The sequence below is a fragment of the Artemia franciscana genome, chromosome 12, assembly GCF_032884065.1.
Source record: "Artemia franciscana chromosome 12, ASM3288406v1, whole genome shotgun sequence".
Taxonomy (NCBI): Eukaryota; Metazoa; Arthropoda; class Branchiopoda; order Anostraca; family Artemiidae; genus Artemia; species Artemia franciscana.
Genome location: NC_088874.1, coordinates 31850903 through 31870344, shown reverse-complemented (window position 1 = coordinate 31870344; position 19442 = coordinate 31850903). Strand labels below are relative to the sequence as shown.

At 38.8% G+C, this 19442-nt stretch overlaps 1 protein-coding gene and 1 long non-coding RNA gene across 4 annotated transcripts in view; both read left to right on the top strand.

Moving 5' to 3' along the window:
* Positions 1-19442, top strand: part of LOC136033997 (uncharacterized) — a 501602-nt gene that overhangs the window by 174837 nt on the left and 307323 nt on the right. The window lies entirely within an intron of this gene.
* Positions 4840-19442, top strand: part of LOC136033991 (serine/arginine repetitive matrix protein 2-like) — a 47271-nt gene continuing 32668 nt past the window's right edge. Inside the window, exon 1 of the mRNA XM_065715027.1 lies at positions 4840-5004. Coding sequence (XP_065571099.1) covers positions 4876-5004 — 129 coding nt within the window. The 5' untranslated portion in view covers positions 4840-4875. The remainder of the gene's footprint in view (positions 5005-19442) is intronic.

Below are 19442 nucleotides of genomic sequence, written 5' to 3'. Positions count from 1 at the left end.
AAAAGCCAAGACAGATTGTCCAATTAAGTGGGCATCAAGTCAAGGTTCATTTTACCCCTTTGATCGCCGTTGTTACTGTCTCTCATTTATGCTACACCTCTCATGATGCATGTCACTACACAATGCCGAACTAGAGTCAACCTTGTTGGAGGGTCTCTCCGGGGAACACACGCTGGTTGACGGTAGTTTACTTGAAAATTTTCCTCTCATGCATGTCACTCCACAATGCTGAACTAGAGTCAACCTGTTGAGGTTCTCCCATGCTAATTCCCGCTGGGGGAGCAAATTTGCAATTATATTGACTATTTGCAAATATATTTGCAACTAGCCACGGCTTGAAGGCATCCGTGCTTTAAGCGGTGAATATGGGCATGATAATGGACTAAATTGTTGGTACATGTTTAACGATTTATTACCGCCAGAGAAATAGTCTAACCATTCAACGACTTTAAGCATCCATACTTTAAGTGGTGGGCATAGGCTAGATGGGATGAGGGTCTGACTGTCAAATGAAACTTCGAGCATTCAACCAACATAGCTTTGTAAATAATCTAACTTATAAATAAATAAGACGGCACTAGATCCTTAAGGTCCAAACCGGCGATGTTGATCACTGTTTCATGGCCCTTCAGCCGGGAAGTGCACTGGAGAGCAGGGGCCCACCTTGTGCTTTCACGCACCCTTCCTGCTAACCTTCCCGAGGTTTTTCCAGGTGCCCATTTAGAGCTGGGTACTTATAACAGACGGTTTTTATGTAGTTTGTAAATTTTGATGTAATTGTATAAACATCTTTAAGTTCCTCACTCATATTTTTAAACAGTTCGGGATAAGTAAGTAGAGATGCGGCTCAATAGTAACCAAAACTATAAGAAATAGAGTATTGATAATAATAGATCAAACAGTTCGTGGTAACGAACTGTAGTAAGGAGCGACCCGGCTCAATAGTAAACGAAACTCTAAAAACGGAATGTCGATGCTAAAAGATACATCAAAAGAATTGGATTTTTATGCTGATTTTAAATATATACGTTTTATCAAATTTAGTATTTGTCATCAAAAGTTACGAGCCTGAGAAAATTTGCCTTATTTTAGAAAATACTGGGAAATACCCCCTAAAAGTCATATGATCTTAACGAAATTCACACCATCGCATTCAGTGTATCAGAGAACCTTATAGAATCTCGCTCTTTACGCTAAAGTTTTTAATTGTTTTAAAAAGTAGAATTGTGGCAAAGAGTCAAGCTTTAGCGTAAAGAGCGAGGGATTGCGGAGGGGACAACCCATTTCATATACGGAGTAGTTTCTGTTCGTTTCAAGTTTTAATGTCGCTCCTTACTTTCAATTAAAAAAACTAGTTTTTTTTTATTTAATACATCAAAAGAATCAAATTTTGATACTTATTCAAAATATATAGAACTCATCAAATTTAATGTTACTCATCAAAGGTTACAAACCTAAGATAATTTGCCCAATTTTTTTTTTAAGAAAAAGGAGGAAACACCCAAAACATCAAGCGATCTTAATGAAAATGACACCATCAGAGTCAGCATACCAGAGAGCTTTACTTCAAAGGTTTCAAGTTCATATGGCCAATAAGGTGTAATTTTGATTTTTTTTTCTTACCGGAAAAAAGAGCACGGATACGTGTTTATTTTTTTTTTTGCTTTTTTTATTTTTTTTTTCCCCGGGGGTGATCGTACCGAGCTAGTGATCACCAAAGATTGAGAGGGGCCTCATTTGATTGGAAATCAGAAGTTCCAGTGCCCTTTTTAATTGACCAAAATATTGGAGTTCAGCTAGCCTCGCTCGCGCTCTTATTTTTCCCAAAGTCGTCCGAGGAAAATTTTGAGCTAGCCATTTTTTCAGTGTAAACAAAAATATAATAACTACGTCTTTGTGGATGACTGGGCCCCCACAATCCACAGGAGAAGGGCCGCAAGCTATGAACTTTGTCCATTGTTTACGTATAGTATTGGATATTGAGAAGTATACAGACATTTTTCAGGAAGGGGGGGGGGTTTATGGCGATTGTCATGATCGTCCAATTAATTATACCCATGAAAGGACTATTCAACGGTATCTGTAGAATCTCGCCAATTTTTACCTTAAGATGGTGATAGAGCTTTTGTTCATCCTTGGCCAGTAAACCCCGTCAGTCTCGAAAGAGTCGGGATATTTTGCGTGATTTCGTGGTTTTAATTTCATTCGATGTTTTTTTAACCCTGTCTAATATTCGCCCCCCCCCATAGACTAGTCCGTGCCTCCCTAAGGAGGCGCGCCTCCCAGTTTGGAAGACGCTGTTGTAGGTGGTATGATTGAGATTTTTACAATGATTTAGCTGTCAAAGAGTATATTAGCTGACCGACTACTGGGTATCTTACCAGTGATACAATTTCGTCAAAATCCTGGGGGAGAGGGAATTTTGGAGCCAATATTCCAAAGCCAAGGAAACATGACAGTGAAAACTGAAAAGTGAGCCATATAGTACCATAAAGGCAAATATATACTTAAGATCTGCGTGAATTATGAAGGCTATCTTAGTTTCGACAAGACTTTTGAAAAAAATTACCTGGGAAGGCGGGGCTGTGTGGGCAAAATGGAGTCTGAGGAAGGCAGTTGCCCCCCCCCTGCCTCACATTTAGTATCACGTCATAGGCTATTTGTTAAAACAGGTCTCTGTAGTTTCGACTCGATGAAGTTTAGTATCGCTTGAGTAAATTCCAGTGGAATGTGGACAAAACATAATTCGAAGCGGTATCAAAAATGGACATAGATTGGAAGGAAAGTGGATAACGTGATTAATAGAAACATGCTGCATATTATTATGCATGAGCTTCATTGTTGGAGTGTTTTTATTAGATTCGTATGAATCCTAGTTACATGATGCAGGAATGTCACTTCTATCTTTTTTGAAAAAAAGAAGAAAGATAAGAAGGTTAGCCTAGCAAATAGTCGCCTTGAGCTAGGACGTTCACTTATTGTTTTTTCTATTCTCTGATAAGTTGGTACAAATTTTACTGAGTTGGGTTATAATAAGAAGCGAAACATAGGCAGTTCTAATGAATAGTGACCGAAGAAACATAAATAATAAATTAAGACAAATTGATATTATTGATTTATCTAACTTTCCTTTGAACAAGGTAGTTGCTGACGCGCGAATTTTGAAGTTTTCTTTTCCAAGTGGCAGGTTTACTCAGTGGTCAAATGTATGTATCTAGTAAAAGATGACAAATTTACATTGTGGGTGGTTAGCATAGCTTAGATACCAATATACAGTTATGAAAACTCAATTTATTTTTGGAACACAGTGCGGGGTAGGGATGCTAGCGGCTGGAGACAGGAAACTGGTATTGGTATCTAATTGGTAAGAGGAAACTGGTATTGGTATCTCAGCTTTGTATGCAACAAAACAAGATTGCGTTCCCAACTATGATGTTGCAGCACGATCTACGCATCAGAGCACGGGCTTGGAGGAGACGCCAAGTTCAGAGCTCTGTACCAAAAGCTTCTAGATAGGAGTTTTCATAACTGTATATTGGTATCTAAGCTGCGGTGGTTAGTAACACAGATAACTGTAATAATAAATTAAACTGTAAAGTTAATATGATCATTAATATGTTAATATGTAAAGCTAATAGGAATCTATTTGAGGAACACGTTTGTGCACTTTTCTGATTTGTTGTAAGGTACTTGTGTATTGTACCGACGACTCTCAATAGGTGTAGTTAGGTGAATTATAATGACATAAGCCAAAATCTGATGAAATTTAAAACTTTAGTAACAAAATTATGGAAACTATAACAGAGAATTATGGAAAGCAGGCCGCCCAGAAAGCATTATATTAAATACCCAACCTAAACAACTGTATATATTAAATATATAATTAAAGTATACCTGTATAGTAATTTATCTCACTCAGTTTAAGCTAATTATAACCAAATGCAGACAGAGAAACTAGTTTTACTCATATCAGGAATATGAGTGAGGTCGGAAAAATACACAAGTATCTGTTGTAATTCCCATTTCGCCTTTTTTTTTTTTTTTACTTTTCTAAATGAACATTCAAAATTCATTATTGGTCTAATGTCTCCAGATTGTAAGTCAAAACTTCCTAACCACCTTGCCTATGCCTGCATTACGTGGGCTGCGCAAGCACACCAAATTTCGGTAAGGCACGGGGAGGAGAGTGAGGTATTTCACATAAAGAGCGTACGAGGATGTTCTAATCTTTGAAAGTATCGTAAACAACGTTTAAAATACGATATACATGATGTTAATAGTAAGGTGGAAATCACACTAGTTATGAGTAAGGATGATGGTAACCCTACTATTATTAGTGGTAAGTTCTTGTTCATAGAATGAATTACTTATCAGTTTTGTCAAAAAGGCGTTTGACTGTAAAATAGAATGTCCAAAATAATTTAAACAAAGTCAATGGGTTGTTGTAAAATAAGTACCCTTCGGCACTTAGTAGCAGAGATGGAGGGTTGGGGTATGGTGCTTTAAAAAGTCTGGTTCTTGTCCAAAATTGCTAAGGTCTGTTGTTTCAACTCCTGTTTATGTTTATTTATGGTATTTTTCTTAAATCTTTTGCTCTTGTTGTGTTTTAAGCATTATGTGGGGGGAGTTTAACCGTCCTCTCTCCTCTCCTTTGACTCCCAATGAAAATTTGCAGCTTTTAGAGTTTAGCTATTCTGTTATATTTCCCCCTAGGGTGTCGCCTTATAGGATTGGAACGAATTCTTTTTTTATTTTCATGGTTGTAATTTTCTTTTTATACGACATTTCAGCAGTTGTCTTTGTTGTTTCAACTAATTTCTAATCAGGGAATCTCTTGAATTTTAGGCTCATTATACTTAACCTTGCTTCATTACCATGAATGAGACTGATAGTGAGCTAGACGGCGAATGGGATTTGCTCCCAACATCGGCCTTGGTTAATAATCGGAAAGGGATAGTTGCACCAAGACTGATGAGACTTTCGTCACGAGAAGACATTTCTCTTGTAAGTACTTCAAATATATTAGAGCTTATTTTAATTCAAGGAGCAGATTAAGCAATGCTTGTTTTGGTCGATTAAATTTACCATGAACTGGTCTCAATTTAAAATTTTTTAGAACCGAACAGTTATTGCTTTCTGGGACTGAGTAGTATCCCCTCCATGATTTTTATGAGAGCCTTATCCCTGGATCCTATGAAAACTCTATCCTGCCATTCCATCCGTCATTCCCATGAGAGCCAGCAGATGCATGTTAGGTCATAAAATGTTTTCTAAGAGACGCAGGTGCATGCTACATAATAGGCTTTGCTAGTTATTTAATTGGGTTTGGTTGCTACGTAACAGGGTGTTGTTTACTTTTAAAGGTGATGTAATCTTTTGTGATTTGGTAGATTTATTGGGAATGACCCAATATTGCCTGCCATGCTAGACTTCAGAGGCCCGTGGGGAAATCCCCGGTTGTAACTAAGGACGGCTACATAATGGCAGTAAACATGTGGGTGTTACGCAATGAAAGTGCACACTTGGGTGTTACATAATGACAGTGCACACCTGAGTTGTTGTGTAATGCCAGCGCACACGTAGGGTATCACGTATTGACGATGTACACGGGGGATGTTACATAATATTTTAAGAGATTTCATTTTCTTTGGGATTTTTTTGAAAGTACTTTTTTTCTTCAAGGTTTCATTTTTTTTCAAGGCGTTTGTTTTTCTTTCATGATGTTTTTCTCAGGGAACCTTTATTAACTGAGGAGTTATTGTCCACAGTAGGATTCGAAAGGGATTCCCCCTCAATGGAATGGAGCAATAACCAATTGGACCGTGAAACCCTTTCTAATATTTTGATTCGGCTAATACATTCTACATGGTCGCTTATTGCATGCGAGGAGAATCCCCTGTTTGCGCATACTAGAAAAATTAAGCTATTGATTGCGTGTTCACATATGATTGTAATAACTGACATGCAGGTTGAAAAATCGATTACTGAAATTTGCCTACATCTGAAGTACACTTGCTTGTTAAGGAATGCTTTAGAGGATGTTATCAGACAATATTGCGGGCTGGTCTTAGCATATAGGGTATTTTTCGGGTATCTTCCTGCAAAATTATTCGTTTGCACTAGAATCGACCATTTAAACTTAAAGAAAAACCCCATTACTGGCAGATACCACACACAACAACATAAAGTCAGACACAGTCAGATACACAGGAACGGAGAGAGAGACACAAACACCCACAGAGAAATACACACACACACACAACAAAACAAAGTCAGACATGCATGCACACACACAGTCAGACAGAAGGCACGGAGAGACAAAAACACACATAGGGGAAACTCACATACACACACAACCACAAGAAGTCAGACACATTGGCATATACACATTCAAAAACAGGCGCGGAGAGAGAGAGAGAGAGACAAAAACATTCATAGGGAAAAACACACAAACACACAACCACACATAGTCAGATACTATGTGTTTATGTCTTTCTCTCCGTGCCTGTATGTATGACGATGTGTGTGCCTGTGTGTCTTGCTTTTCGTGGTTTTGTGTGTTTGTTTTCCCTCTATGTGCTGTGTCTCTCTCCGTGCCTGTGTGTCTGACTTTGTTTGTGCCTCTGTGTCTGAGTTTTGTGTGGTTGTATGTGCTTCTTTGTCTCTCTCTCCTCTCTCTCTCTCTCTCTCTCTCTCTCTCTCTCTGTGCCTGTGAGTCTGACTCTGTATTTGCCTGTTTGTCTGGCTTCGTGTGGGTGTGTGTTTTTGTTTTCCTTTTGTGTGCTTTTGTCTCTCTCTCCATGTCCGTGTGTTTGACTGTGTATTTGCCTATGTGGTTGGCTTTGTCTGGCTGTGTATGTGTGTGGGTGAACGTGCGTGCGTGTGTGTGCGTGTGTGTTTGTGTTTCCCTTCTTGTTTTTTGTCTCTCTCTCTGTGCCTTTTTGTCTGACTGTGTTTGTGCCTGTGTTCGTATGTTTTCCCTCTTTTTTTGTCTCTGTCTCCGTGCCTGTGATCTGACTGTTTGTGCCTGTGTTTGTGAGTTTATGTGGTTTTGGCTGTGTGAGTTTGCGTTTTCCTGTTTGTCTGACTTTGTGTTTGCTTGTGTGTTTGACTTCGTGTGGTTTCATGTTTTGTTTTCCCTCTGTGTGCTTTTTTCTCTCTCTCCATGTGTATGTTTTTCTCCACTGTATATGTGCCTGTGTGTCTGGCTTTTTCTGATTGTGTGTGTTTGTGTGTGTATATTTGTTTCCCTCTGTTTCTCGTCTCTCTCCCCTTGCCTTTTTCTCTGACTCTGTGTGTGCCTATGTATCTGACTTTGCGCGGTTTTGTGTTTGTGTGTCTGTGTGTGTGTGATTCCCTCTATTTGTTTTTGTCTCTCTCTCCGTGCCTGTGTGTCTGATTGTGTGTGTGTCTGACTTTGTGTGGTTGTGTGTGCGTATGGGTTTTTCCCTCTGTTTGTTTTTGTCTCTTTCTTTGTACCTTTGTGTCTGACTGTTTGTGATTGCCTGTTTGTCTGACTGCGGTTGGTTTTTTTGTGTTTGTTCAATTCTCTGTTTTTTTGTCTTTCTATCAGTTCGTGTATGTGTGACTGTGTTTGTGCCTCTTTGTCTGGCTTTTTGTAGTTGTGTACTTCTTTGTTTTTCCCTCTGTGTGTTTTTTTGCTCTCTCCGTGTCTGTGTGTCTGACTGTGTGTGCCTGTGTATCTGACTTTTCGTGGTTGTGTGTAGGTGTGTTTTTCCCCTTGTGTGTTTTTGTCTCTCTCTCTCCGTGCCTGTGTGTCTGACGGTGTTTGTCTGTGTGTCTGACTTTGTGTGGTTGTTTGTGTGGGCATATGTCTTCCCTCTCCGTGTTTTTGTTTCTCTCTCCGTGCCTTTGTCTCTGAATGAGTGCGTGTGCCTGTGTGTTTGACTGCGTGTTCCTTTGTCTGACTTTTCGTGGTTGTTTGTGTGTGTGTTTTTCTCTGTGTATTTTTGTCTCTCTCTCTCCGTGTCTGTGTGTCCGACGTGTGTGTCCCTGTAAGTCTGACTTTGTTTAGTTGTGTGCGTGTGTTTTCCCTCCATGCTTTTGTTTCTATATCCGTGCCTGTGTGTCTAACTGTGTGTATGTGCCTGTGTGTCTGACTTTGTATGGCTTTGGGTCTATCTGTTTTTCCCTCTGTATATTTGTGTCTCTTTCTCTGTGCCTATGTGTCTGACTTTGTGTGTGCCTCTGTGTTTGACTTTGTGTGTGTATGTATTTTTTCTTCTGTGCATTTTTGTCTCTCCGTGCCTTTCTGTCAAACTGTTTGTGTGCCTGCATCTCTCACTTTGTGTCGTCGTGTGTATGTTTGTGTTTTTCTCTCTTTGTGTTTCTCTCTCTTTCCATGCCTGTGTGTCTGAATTTGTATCTGTATGTGGTTGAGTTTGTGTGGTTATGTGAGTGTTTGTGTGTGTTTTGCCGCTCTGTGTGTTTTTGTCTCTCTATCCGTGCCCGTGTGTCTGAATATGTTTGCTTGCGTGTCTGACTTTGTGTGACTGTTTGTCTTTGTTTGATATCCCTCTGTGTGTTTTTATCTCCCTCTTCATGCCTCTGTGACTGATTGTTTCTTTGCCTTGGTGTCTGACTTTGCGTGGATGTGTGTGTGTGTGTGTGTGTTTCGCTCTGTGTGTTTTTGTCTCATTCCGTGCCTTTGTGGCTGATTGTGTGCTTGCCTGTGTGTCTGACTTCTTTCGGTTGTGTGTGTGTGTGTGTGTTTTCTTTCAGCTCTGTGTTTTGTCTCGCTCTTTGTGCTGTGCGTCTGTCTGTGTGTATGCCTGTGTGTCTGACTTTGTATGGTTTTATTTGTGTGTGTGTGCGTTTTCCCTCTGCGTGTTTTGTCTCTCTCCATGCCTACTGTCACGGTGGCGAGAATTTGCATAGTTTCTGCTTAAAGGAGCGTTGAATTTTCACTAAGACCTCTCAGAAATAACTCTTAATATGGTTTATATTTGTCTCTAAAAGCAAGCTTCCCCTCTGCGATTGCTGGCTAGAGGGATCTTGGCCAGCCACATATTGTCACGTTGGCGTTTATATGCATAGTCTTGGTTCAAAGAAACCTGGCATTTTCACTAAGACCTTTCAGAGATAATTTGTAATATGGTTTAAATTTATCCCTAAAAACAAATGTCACCTCTCTGGAATTCTATGCTAGGAGCGTGGGCCACATATTGGCCGCGGGAAATATGCATATTCTTGGCTCAAAGAAACTTGGCACTTTCATTAAAACCTCTCAGATATAGCCGAATGCAAAAATAGGTTATTTTTTCTTGCAGGTGTGTCAAGTAAAGTAATAGAAACGTGACATTTACATTAAGACTTCTCGGAAATAACTCTGAACATGGATTAAACTTATCTGTTATAACAATACTCCCCTCTGGAATCGGCCGCTTGGGGAGGACCAGCCGTATTTTGTCACGATGGGGTGAAATATGCATAGTCATGGCTCAAAGAAACGTGGCATTATCATTAAAACCTCTCAGAATTAACCTAATGCAAAAATGTGTCTCTTTCTTGCAAGTTATTTTTATGCATTTTCATTAATATACCTCTCCGAAAAAACTCATAATATAGCTTACATTTATCTCTAATAACAACTCTCTCCCGGAAATGTTGCTAGGGGGTGGGCAAGCCAAGTATTGTCACAGATTTATTCCTAATAACGAATGCCTCCTCTCTGGAACTGCATGCTAGGGGCGTGGGCCACATATTGGCCAGCCATATGTTGTAGCGGTAGCATGAAATATCCATATTCTTGGCTCAAAGAAACGTGGCATTTTCATTAAAACCTCTCAGAAATAACCGAATACAAAAATGTGGCTCTTTTTCTTGCAGGTGCCTCTAATAGAGTATTAGAGACGATGCATTTTCATTAAGACCTCTCAGAGATATAGCTTCAATTTATCTCTAATAACGACTCTTCCCATTGAAATGGTCGCTTTGTCCCCTGCCTTTCTTTAATTCATGGTTCTTTTTACTTTATTTTTATCCTTTATAAGCTTTTTTTACGTTTTGTATTTTCGTTTGTTGTGTTTAAATTGTTTTTTTCTGTGTTTTTATAATACTTGTAAATTTGTTTTTATTAATAAAAGTTGTATGTAGAAAAGCCTTCATTCTTTAGAATTTTTGTTCCAGGACAAATCTTTAATACGTAATCATTTACGCAATGAAAAATCTAAAGCCAATAACATGTAACATTTAATTAATTCAATAGCTAACTTAACAGGTTTAGGTCACTTTAGAGAATTGATAACGCTATAACATGCAGGTGCATCTAATATAGCAATTTCTAGTAATCGATTTTCCCCCTGCATGTCAATGATTGCAGCCATATGGGAACACACAATCTATTTAATCGTTCTAGAAGGAGCGCAGGAGATTCTCCTTGGTTGAAATAGGTTATCATGTCGAAAGTATTCCTCGAATTATAATGTTCGAAGCGCTTCATTGTTTAACTTTCCAGCGCTTCATTCTATCGAAGGGAAGTCCCTTTCGAATCCTAGTTCGGACAAAGTTCTTTAGATTATAAGGGACCCCCGGAAAAATGTCTTGAAAAAAAAACACCTTGAAAGAAAATAAAATCCCGAAGAAAAAACGCATTGAAAGAAAAAGTTATCTTGAAAGAAAACGAGACCCTGAAGAGAACGAAATCTTGAAAAAAATCTCTTGAAGTATTATGTAACAACCACATGTTCATCGTAATTACATATCACCCCATGTGTGTTTCTCCTTCAGTACCGGGGATTCCCCGCTGGACTAGTGTCCTCTAACAAGTCCTATTGCGTAACACTCACCTTCGTCTTAAAGAAGTTTAAAAAGTGAAGGGATCGGGATTTGAAAGGGCTACTGGCCGCTTGTATCTGTGTAGTCATCTGGGTCTGTCATCTGGGGGTATGGCCGCTTGTGTCTCTGTAGTCACCCGTGGGCACTTGCGTCTTGTATTAGCGGCCAGGTGGTACCGGCTATTTTTATCTGTGTAGTCATCCGGGGGTACTGGCCACTTGTATCTGTGTAGTCATCTGGGGGTACTGGCCGCTTGTATAGACGGCAAGCGGGGGTAGTTGCCGCTTAAAAGCAGAGTGCCTACATTACTTTACTTCACATGTAAACAAAAATTTAATCTTCGGAAAAAATAAAACTTCTGAAATCATATGCTGCAAAGAAAAAGAGGGTACAGTAATTGTGGAAAGTGGGAAAACTGAAAGGATTTATAAATAAGTAATGTTTATAAAAGTCATTAATAAAATAGTCATTAATAAGTCATTATAAAAACGACTTATGTATGCGGTATAAAGTAAGGCCATACCCTGGTTGACTCCCGGTTTGGATCGCGTTCATTCCAAAATTTATTGTCTGAGAAGTTCTTTTGCCCGCCCCCCCCCGAACAAAAATCCCGGATACGCCCCTGGTTGCTCCCGGAATAGAATTACTGCTGATTCCAATTTGAAGACCTTACGATGCCTGCCGAGAGGTATTCAGCATAGAAGAGAGTCATACTGACTTCTGAAATTGCTCCATCCATGACCATTCCCCTCCTCGCAGTGCTCATGTACCCCAACGGTTAATTTAGCAACCTAAAGGAAATACTTTTGAACTCCCTCCTTCTATATAGTCTTAGTCTGAGGCAACATGAATGCAATCTTTTCACTCAGTTAAAGGAGGCTGCATGGGGGGAGGAAGCCCCTCTTTATCTGACGAGGAGATCCAAGAAACCTGTGCAATGATTGTTTATAGATATGACCAATCGTCAATTTGATTAGGCAGATAAGTAACCTTGATTGTAGATTATTTTGCTATTAAATTATTGATCTATATTTGCCTGCCATACTTTTATATACAGTCGGAATTTAGAAGGAACGTGTTAGAGAAGGCCTCGTAAATGAACTGTCGGAGTAAAGGCTTGTTTTGTGTTGTTGGACTAAGAATCTTACAGATACCTCAGACAAGAGTATTTTAGATCTAAACGTTTCGAGGAAGTGGCCAAATCCCTGCATACCATTTATTCTCAAATACCATTATTTTCAAATATACCATTATTTATCCATTTGTTATCAAATTAGAAATGTGAGAACTTTACATCCTGTTGAAATTTGGATAGAATAAAAATTTGCTTCCGCAATATTTTCAAGATACCAATGAACTTCCCCCTTTTTACTCTAATGAACAAACTATGTAGATCCCGAATGATAGGTGGAAGTGGCCAAATCAAAACATTTTGGTTTGAATATTCAGAGGAAATGCAGTCCTTCATGAGTGAAGGGCTTTGCACCCCTTCTCCCAATATTGGCCTGCTAAATGATCATGAGGGATGATTGTTTCGAGCTGATGCTAGTAGAATATTTGAGGCGTGCTCTATCGAACGGAAAATGTGCACTATAGAGCCCTTTCTATGGGTTGGACGCAATTGCAGGGTAATATAATCCCCTTCCTCGCAGGCAAATATGCAGAGGGGGTTGAGCAGGATATCGCCCTCTCTGACATCCTATGTTTTTCCAGTTCTGGCCCGTTGTCTTTTTTCAGAGAGAGAATTGATCAAAAACAAAATACAATACAATAAACAGTCGTCAATAGGCCTTACGGCTTTTACGGCCTATTCCAAACTGTGATTACGAAAACTTGATTATAGATTATCCATTAAAAGAAAAAAAGAAAGCAAAAAACTCCACTCGACACTCTGTTCTGTACGGCCATGGAACGTTCTCTATCAGGACTACCACCATCGTCAGGTCCTAAGATGCTAGAATTGCCCAAATTTGTGTGCTACACATCGACTTTTGGTGCTACAGTAAAAAAAAATTACGTATGTCGCAGCTTGCGCCGCGACACGCACATGGTCCGTTTAAGTGTACTTGGGTTTGTTTTAGATCAAGTTTTTAATCTTTTCATGTCTGGTTATTTCTAACTCAGTGACAATCTCTCGAAACAAATACAGCGGTCCTTGATAATATCAGCTTTTCGACAGTCTTTCGACAAAAATACGGGGAAAAGGCGCTCAACGCTTTTTGTTAATTCTTTTGCCTTTTTTAAAATCTTCATTATTTCGTCCAAGACAAAAAGAAAAATTGTAGTACGAAAGTGCTACTAATTGGTCATTTGGTGTAGCATGTTCTGCAGTTCTAAAATAGCACTTTGTGCTATTTTAGAACTATTTTTTTTCTCTCTCTCTCTCTAAATGAGAATGTTTGTAATATGCACAATCTAAATGTCTCTTGAGGCAAGGTAATGCATATCTTCCCAGGGATTCTGGCCGAAAATAATTTTGAAATATCCATTATATAAATAACTTATCTATAAATTTCGAAGAGAGAACACATATTAAGCCCTTATGAAAGCTAAATTTTTCAGGTGTTTTATCGGAAATTATTTGGTATTAATTAAAACAAACATCCCGAAACAGAAGTGTTTTAAAGAAAAGTAGAGGCCATATTAAACTTAAAATCAGAAGAAATAGAAACCTACAATAGCTATTAAAGAATAAATGAAACTCAAAACGAACAGAAATTAAATAAACAATCATAGCAAAAAACTTACAACAGGTACTAATATAAATGAATAAATACATCTTAAAACTAGCAAAGCCTAAATTGAATATGCAAATCAAGCTTGAAACGGAAAAAAATCACTACAAACAAGAGTTTGGGTTTTGTCTCCTTCTCTTACTATAGAAGTTTAAAACCTGCTAAGTCATTGGCGCTTTACTGAAAACTATATATGGCTTGAATAATCTCGGAAAGTACGAATAAAATCAGTCTGAATGTTTGATATAGTGTTATTATATTATGATGAAAGATCATCAGTTCAAGATTTTACTTCACTTTTATTTTATTTTCATTTTCGATGTTGTAATAACTGGAAAAGAAAATATTTCTAATATAATTCGTTTTCTGTTAAGCACCAGTGACGCAGTAGGCTCTAAACTTTTACAGCTAGGGAAGGGGGTAGTATCCAATTCTTGTTAGTAGTGAAGCTATATTTGTCTTAACAGTCTTGGAAAGAACTAATAAAATAATATTTCATACATAATGATATCAGTTACTGAAAGCTCATCAGTTCAGAATTTAATTTTACCAAATTTCAATATTGTAATAATTACAAAAGAAAATATTTGTAATATATTTTGTTTTCAGTAAAGTGCCAATGACGCAGTAGGTTTTAGACTTTTACAGTGAGAGAAGGTGGCAAAACTCAAACTCCTGTTTGTAGAGATTTTTGTTCTTTCTAGCTTGATTTGCATTTTCAATTTAAGTTTCACTCGTTTTATAAATCTATTTACTCATTTATATTAGTACCTATTGTTTGTTTGATTACTATGATTGTTTATTTAATTTTTGTTCGTTTGGGGAGGCATGCAAGGAAGGCCAGGGGCCAGGTCCCTTAAGTTTTGGAATAAAATAGCGCTTATAAGGTTTTTGAGTGGGTATGGGGGTTGGAATTATCTTATATTTGAACTATTTTTACCCCCGCATAAGAACATTATATGCCCCCAGGACATAACATACAACGCTCGCCTCAGGGCTCTGGGGGGTTCTGTTGACCCTGGAGTTTTTTTTATCTGATCTTTTGACTTATTTTAGCAAAGTGGCCATCTCAAAATTTGGATCGGGTGAATTCGGGGTAAAAAGGGCAGAAGGGCTAGTTGCCCTCTGGCCCCTTTTGACTCTTAAAAAGGGAACTAGAACTTTTTATTTCCAATAGAATGAGCCCCCGATGAAGTTAATACGATCATTCATTCCGCAAAAAACTTGATATGCCTTGGGGAATGATATACACAACTTCTCCCCGGGTTCTGGGGGCTGTGTAAACCTCAGATTATTGGTATATGATCTTTAGTCAATTTTAGACAAGACAAAAATCTCAAAATTTCGATCGGACGCATTTGAGGAAAAGAAGATAGGTGAGAAGAGGACCTAGTTGCCATTAGATAACTTTTGACTCTCAAAAAGGGAACTAGAACTTTCGATTTCTAGTCATTTTAGTCCCCTCCGAAGTCTACCTTTTCCATAACATCCTTATATGCCCCAGGGCATGAATAACAACCCTTCCCCTGTGCTCTGGGGATGGGGTATGTTAAGCCCGAAGTTTTTTATTTGATCTTTGGATTATTTTAAGCAAAATGGCTCAAATTTCAAAATTTCAAAATTTTGATTAAATGTGTTTGGAGAAAAGAGGGTGTGTGTTACGGGGGGGGGGGTAGATGCGCTTTGTTCACATTTGACTCTTAAGACGGTAAATAGAAATTTCAATTTCTAATCAAATGATCCACCTCTGAAGTTTATACGACCTCTCCTTACATAAAAATCTCATATGCCGCCGTTGCATAGCTTACTACACTTGCCCCGGGCTCAGAGGGTCTGTGCCAACCCCGGGGTTTTTGTTCATTTGTCTTTAAACTGTTTAGAACAAAATGGCTATCTCAAAATGTTGATCAGATGTATTTGGGGAAAAAAAGGCCTTGCGAGGGGGGAAGGGTCTAGTTGCCCTCCGATCTCTTTTGACTTGAAGTGCCACTCTAAATTCCGACTTACAATCGAATGAGCCACTTCCGAAGTTTATACTACCATCCGCTCCATAAAAACCTTATGTGCCCCGGGGGTATAACTAATAACACTTGCCCCCGGGTTTGGGGGGGGGGTTATGTTATCCCTGAAGATTTGTTACAATTTTTTGGTCTATTTTGAACAAAATGGCTATAAACAATTTTGATCGGACGCATTTGGGGGAAAAAGGGATTTGGTGGGGGGGCTAATTGCCATCGCATTGCTTTTGACTCTTAAAAAGAGAAATAGAATTTTGAATTTCTAATCAGGTGAGTGTCTTCCGAACTTTATGCTACCACCTATTCCACAAAACCTTATATGTCCCCGCAGCATAAGTTACAACCCTTAGCTCCCCCAGTTTTTTTGGGGGGGGGGAATTTCGATCCCGAAGTTTTGCTATCTCATCTTTGGGCTATTTCGAAGTAAATGCCTATCTCAAATTGACTGGATACATTTAAGGAAAAGAGGGTGTGTCTGTGGGGGGGGGGGTCGATGTCCTCTGATCTCTTTTAACTCTTAACAATATAACTTAAGCTTTCAATTTCCAATCGAATATGCTACCTGTGAAGTAAATACGACTACCTCTTACATAAAAACCTTTTATGTCCCCGGGGTATACCTTAACACACATGCCAATGGGCTCTGAAGTTTGTGTCGACCCCGGATTTTTGTTATCTGATGACTGAACTATTTTCAATAAAATGGCTATCTCAAAATGTTTATCGGATGGTTTTGCGAAAAAACGTGGGGTTAGGGGGTAGCTGACCTCTGATCACTTTTGACTCTTAAAAATAGAATTGGAATTTTCGATTTCCAATCGAGTGAATTCTTCAAAAGTTTATACCAGCAGTCCTACCATAAGAACCAAATATGCTCCAAAGGCATAGCTAAAAACGCCTGCCTCTGGGCCTTGGGGGCTTGTGTTGACCTCCTGAGTTTTTGTTTTCTGATCTTAGAACTATTTTTTCAATTTTCATCGGATGCCTTTGGGGAAAAAATGGCGTGGGGGCTATTTGGTTTGGGGGCCCTCTGATCACATTTGGCTCCTAAAAAGGGGACTATATAAGTTCTATATAAGACTTTCTGTTTCTCAATCCGATCGATTGAACCCCCTCCGAAGTTCATGCGACCATCCCTTTCATATGAAGTGGGAAGGTTAGTTGCCATCGGATCTCTTTTGACTCTTAAAAAGGGAACTATAACTTTCAATTTTCAATCATTTGAGTCTCCTTCGAAGATTATACCACCGCCTCTTTCGTAAAAACCTTATATGCCCACGGGCATAATTTACAACCCTTCCCCCGGGTTTCAGGGGGGTTAAGTTGACCCGAAGTTTTTGTCGTCTGATTGTTGGACTATTTCAAACAAAATAGCTATCTCAAAATTTCTATCGGATGCACTTGGGGAAAAGAGGGTGTGGGTAGGGGTATATGCCCGTTAATCACTTTTGATGACTCTTAACAAGGTAACTAGGACATTCAGTTTCCAATCAAATGAGCTATTTCTGATGTTTATAGGATCACCCCTTACATAAAAGCTCATCTGCTTCTGGGGCATAACTTATAACACTCCCCCGGGCTGTGGGGGATTGTGTCGACCCTTGGGTTTTGTTATTTGATCTTTTGACTATTTTGAACCAAATAGCTCAAAATTTTGATCAGATGTGTTTGGTGAAAAAAAGACCTAGAGTAAATAGCGAAGAAGACCACAATGCATTTCCATCACAACACCAAAAACAAACCAAAAACACCAAACATCAAATATTCATTCTAATGTTTTCCCACTGTCTTGAGGAATTCCCTATTGTTCTTGTTGCTTAAGGACCTAGAGGGCGGGAGGGGGGCAGTTGCCCTCCGATCATTCTTGAGTCTCAAAAAGTGCTCTATAAATTCCGATTTACAATGGAATGGGCCCCTTCCGAAGCTTATACGACCATCCCTTCTATGAAGACCTTATATGCCCCCGGGGCATAATTTACACCGCCTGTTCCCGGGTCTTGTGGGGTTTTATCGACACCACAGTTTTTGTTATCTGATCTTTGGCTATTTTTAACAAAATGGCTATCCCAACATTTTATCGGATGTATTTGGGGAAAAAGGGCGTGGGGGGGCTTTTTGCCCTCCAATTATTTTTGACTAAAAAAAAGGCAATAGAATTTTCAATTTTCAATCAAATGAGCCCTCCTCCGAAGTTTTTATAAACACTCCTTCCATATGAAGTTCCTTGTCAGGGGCGAACCACTCCTTCCTTCCTGGGCAGGGGCGAACCCAGCGATAAATTTCGGAGGGGACAGATATTTTGACTGAGGGATGGTAGTGCTGGTTAAAAAGGAAAAATAAAGTTTTTAGAATATAAGCTACATTCTTTATACAGACAACACTGTAAATATCGAATTATAAAATACAATCAAGCCGCCTTTTTCTGTTGTGGGCTAGTTTCTCCAAAAGGTCTTCTGTGTTGACTGGGACATCCCTGTGTATATATAATAAGACAAATCCAATAAGCCATTCTTGACCTGAGGCACTCCTGGTATAAGATTTCACTCTTCTCATGGTAGTAAAAGAACACTCGCACATAGTGTTCACTATGTTTTAAGCACATAATGAAATAACTGCTGCCATGTTTCCCGATTGTATCCACATTCTCCTCCACAGAGCTAACTCAGCTTACAAGCTTCCCCTATAGCTGTCTGCATCAAGATACCAAAAACTAAATCAGAGTATCTGATAATTCCTTTATTATTTTTTCTTCGTGGGAAATACAGTGCTGAGGAAATAGGTATTGCAGTGACTCCAGCAACTTTCTTTGACTAAAGAATCTCTGACGCAGCTGCTGCAGAAAGTAGTCCATAAGTGGGATAAATACAGAAAGCTGGTAATACGTTTCAGGATCATCTGACGCTGTTGCGTAATTGTTCCTATATGTTTGTTTTGGAGCTCATCTGGGCACTCTAATGCTGATTTTGTAGTCTTGACACAGTTCAGCAAAAATTGCCCTCCAGTAAAAAGCGGAGGAAACATAGCTTTACTCCTCTCTGTCATGTCTCTAACTTTATGCCTAAGATCGTCAGAATGTCTGAGAAAGCATACAAGATCAATAGTTTGTAATTGCAAAGATGTTGACAAATTGTGTGACAGACTAAAAACTTTACTGACAGTAACCATAGCTGCAACAACACTGTATTTCTCAATAGCATATAACAAAGAATAAGCTTTGCTTGAAGATTCAGAATCTGGAACAGTTTGTTATTGCATTTTCTTCATGGCCTTACTGATAACAATAAACATATCCTTAAACAAAATGATTGCCTTTAAGTGCTCCTCCCATCTAGTCTCACAAATTTGTTCAAACTTATTCTTTTTGTCCCTGTGATAAGACAATTTGCTTGGACAATTTGTTTGAAAATTGCAGAGCGTTTAGGTGAAATTCTAAAGAAATCAATTAGTTCTTTTAAAGTTCCTAGACAATTTCTTATAACAGATATGTTGCACAAATGACTCGGGGCTAAGCTTAAGGAGTGACTTGCATAGTGAGCATAGACTGCTTGGGAAAAAAATTCACTGAGTATAGAAGTCCAACATTGAAACTGGCCACTCATAGATGAAGCTCCATCATAACTTTGCCCGCTTAAGTATTTTAATTGCTTCCCATTCCTACTATGGTTTGTATTAACCAACGAAGGTCTGCTATCAATAAATTGTTTTTTTTTGAAAAAGTCTATAGTTCTTTTTATTTCCGCTTTGAAACGATTAACGACTAATTAACAAACAGGGGTTTAGACTTCTATATAAACACTCAAAAAGCACACGCGTGATTTAAATTAAATTCAACGATCTTAAGAGCCCGAGATTATAACAGCACGTGGCTTACTTGCTGCTCTCATCTGTTGTT